Source organism: Panicum virgatum, chromosome 5N (genome assembly GCF_016808335.1).
Source record: "Panicum virgatum strain AP13 chromosome 5N, P.virgatum_v5, whole genome shotgun sequence".
Lineage (NCBI taxonomy): Eukaryota > Viridiplantae > Streptophyta > Magnoliopsida > Poales > Poaceae > Panicum > Panicum virgatum.
Window position 1 is genome coordinate 8225468 of NC_053149.1, and position 3085 is coordinate 8228552.

The 3085-nt window shown below is 52.6% G+C and overlaps 1 protein-coding gene across 1 annotated transcript; it reads right to left on the reverse strand.

Annotated features, from left to right (window-relative positions):
* Window positions 1-552: 552 nt before the first annotated feature.
* On the reverse strand, window positions 553-2144 carry LOC120674509. Its single transcript, XM_039955679.1, has 2 exons — window positions 1515-2144; window positions 553-708 (listed from the first exon to the last, which is right to left on the reverse strand). The coding sequence occupies exons 1-2, from the start codon at window positions 2142-2144 to the stop codon at window positions 553-555; spliced, it is 786 nt and encodes a 261-aa protein (XP_039811613.1).
* Window positions 2145-3085: the final 941 nt, after the last annotated feature.

Here is a 3085-nt window from a genome sequence, read left to right on the forward strand (position 1 = left end):
CATGTAAATGAGTTAGAACGTTGTCTTAATCTCTTTTTGGTGTAAGAAGATAGATGTGTAATCTTAACCGTGTGGCCACTCGAGGCCTTGTGAATTCATGCGCACCGTCTTTGTTACTGAGTTTTCGTGTTCTCGTATTTGACTTAGATAAATTTCTGCGAGGAATTCTGCGTTCATAAGCGCCTTAAGCGTGGGGTGGTGAGTGGAGATGTCGTATCCTGGAGGCATAGGCGGTCCCGCGGCTCGGCCGGCCCTGTGCCGTAGTTGCTTACGTCTCGCGTCTATTTTTCTAATTATACGGAAATCTTAGGCATGAGAATTTTTCGAAAAATGATGGTGTTTTTTGGGGACGTTCGGGGGTTCCCCCTGTAGTAGCCCCCGAGGGAGGCTTGGCTTTGCCTAGGGCAAAACCAAGCTTACCTCAGTGTTCCTGCGTGTCCGAGCCCCTGAGGGTTCGGATAGTTCCCAAAAAATATGCAAGTAAGGCATTCTCTTTAATATTTTGGGAAATTTGGAATATAAGTACAAACTATGTACAAAGAGTTTGGAATTTCAAGGATAGAAGCGACGTAGCTGCTGAATATTCCAAGCGTTGATGAAGACTTCGCCCTTTTCGTTAGCTAGCTTGTACGTGCCGGGCTTGAGAACTTCCGCGACGATGTACAGGCCTTCCCACGGCGGTGTGAGCTTGTGGCGTCCTCTGTTGTCCTGCCGAAGCCTCAGCACCAAGTCCCCTTTGTCGAGGTCTCGGCGCCGAACCCTTTGTGCTTGATATCTTCGTAGGGATTGCTGGTAGCGCGCTGAGTGCAAGAGCGCCACGTCTCTAGCCTCATCTACTTGGTCTCGCGAGTTCTCGCGGGCTTGCTGGTTCTGCTGCTCTTGATAAGCCTTGAGCCTCGGCGACCCGTACTCCAAGTCCGTGGGGAGGATGGCCTCGGCACCATAGACGAGAAGAACGGGCTGAAGCCCGTGGCTCTACTCGGGGTCGTTCTCAGACTCCAAATAACCGAGGGTAGCTCCGTGAGCCACCTTCGGCCAAACTTGTTCAGTTTGTTGAAGATTCTTGGCTTGAGGCCATGTAGGATCATGCCATTGGCACGTTCTACTTGGTCGTTCGTTTGTGGGTGCGCCACAGCCGATCAATCCACGCGTATGTGATAATCATCGCAAAATGGCAAGAACTTCTTGCCTGTGAACTGGGTGTCGTTGTCGATGATGATCGAGTTCGGAACCCCGAACCTGTAGACTATGTCGGTGAAGAACAACACGGCTTGCTCGGATTTGATTTTGTCGATGGGTCGAGCCTCGATCCATTTGGAGAACTTGTCGATTGCTACCAACAAGTGGGTGAAGCCCTCGGGCGCTTTCTGCAGTGGACCGACGAGGTCCAGTCCCCACACGGCGAAAGGCCATGTGATGGGGATGGTTTGCAGAACGTGAGCTGAGAGGCGTGTCTTCCGGCCGTAGAACTAGCAGCCCTCGCAGGTCCGCACGACTTTTGCGGCGTCGGCGACCGCAGTGGGCCAATAGAATCCCAGCCGGAACGCGTTGCCCACGAGGGTCCGTGGCGCAGCGTGGTGGCCATAGATGCCGGCGTGAATGTCTCGTATCAGCTCCTTGCCCTCGGGGATGGGGATGCAACGCTGCAGAACACCCGAGGGACTGTGCTTGTACAGCTCGTCGTCAATCAAGATGAAAGACTTGGCCCGCCTGGCGATGCACAGCGCCTGAGCACGGTCCGAGGGTAGGACCCCTCGGATCATACAATCGAGATACTGGGAACGCCAGTCTCGCGAAGGCGGGGCCTCGTCGATCTCCATCGCTTCAGCCTCATCTGCCGAGGAGATCTCGGCTTCAGTGTCCAGAGCCTCGGACTCCTCCGCCAAGCAGTCTTCGGCCGATGGCTCGGTGGTCGCAGCCCCCGAGGGTTCAGGTGCTGCTCCAATGGCTTCTGCTGGATTCTTGAAGTCAACGGATGGTTTGGTGAGGTCACAAGCGAAGACGTTCGGAGGAATGGTGGTCCGCCCAGACACGATCCTGGCCAGTTTGTCTGCTTTCTCATTGTATTTACGCGCGATGTGGTTGAGCTCGAGCCCGTCGAACCTGTCTTTGAGGCGACGCACTGTGTTACAGTACGCCTCCATTTTTTCGTTGTGGCAGCTGGCCTCTTTCATCACCTGGTTGATGATGAGTTGAAAGTCTCCCCGAACATCGAGGCGCTTGATGCCAAGCTCGATGGCGATGCGGAGGCCGCTGAAGAGGGCCTCGTACTCCGCCATATTGTTGGACGCCGGAAAATGTGTTGGCGCCTACCAACGTCACCAGCGATGACGCCCGCAGACGCCAATTTGGGGTGGCAGTATTTCATGAACCACGAATAAATCCGCAAGCGCACGGAATACCGCTGTAGCATTTTACCCGGGAGTATACCGGGGTGTCATTTATATTTCCGCAGGGAAGGCGGTGAGTGAGGGAATATATAGATTAGTGAGTGAACTCTATCTAGATTGGATATTCTCATGCATAAACAGGGGTAAGATAATAACATGGTAAGAGGTAGTGTGACACACACACAAACTACCCTCTCGGATAAATAAATAAAAGAAAGATAAAAGATGCTTTAGGCCGGGAGCAAGGTAAAAGTCAGAGCTCGAGTCAGTTGTGCTAGGCTAGCTATATCTACACTTTCTCATTGGTTAGCTCGTCAGAGATTAAACTACACAACAGGGAGATCGCTATCGAAGCGACGGGAGGAGCTCGTATACCCCGGCGACTTTATGTACCTCCTACCCCCCATACCGAACGTGGAGGATTATTAAAAGGCTCGGACAGGGCTGTCACCACCTGCCGGCTACCTCTACAAACCGTGGGTATAGTTGACATCCAGCAACACTTAGCTAATCTAGACACCATGTCTACACTAGTAAGGGATACTCTAGTGTCCCGCACGGAGCCCCCACCCTCCGAATGGACAGACATCACACTAGAGCAATCATACGAATACTAGAGCAGTTGATAGGGTTCTAAGAACAAAAGACTAACCATCTCCAGCACAGGGCGATCATACAATGCAAGCATAGAATGA

What these genes read in the sequence shown, in the direction of transcription:
- LOC120674509 (XM_039955679.1), bottom strand. Translation starts at nt 2,144, where the DNA reads ATGGAGGCGTACTGTAACACAGTGCGTCGCCTCAAAGACAGGTTCGAC. An exon ending in GATTCTATTGGCCCACTGCG is followed by an intron (nt 709 to 1,514) that starts GTCGCCGACGCC and finishes AGGCTTCGGCAG; the next exon opens with GACAACAGAGGACGCCACAA.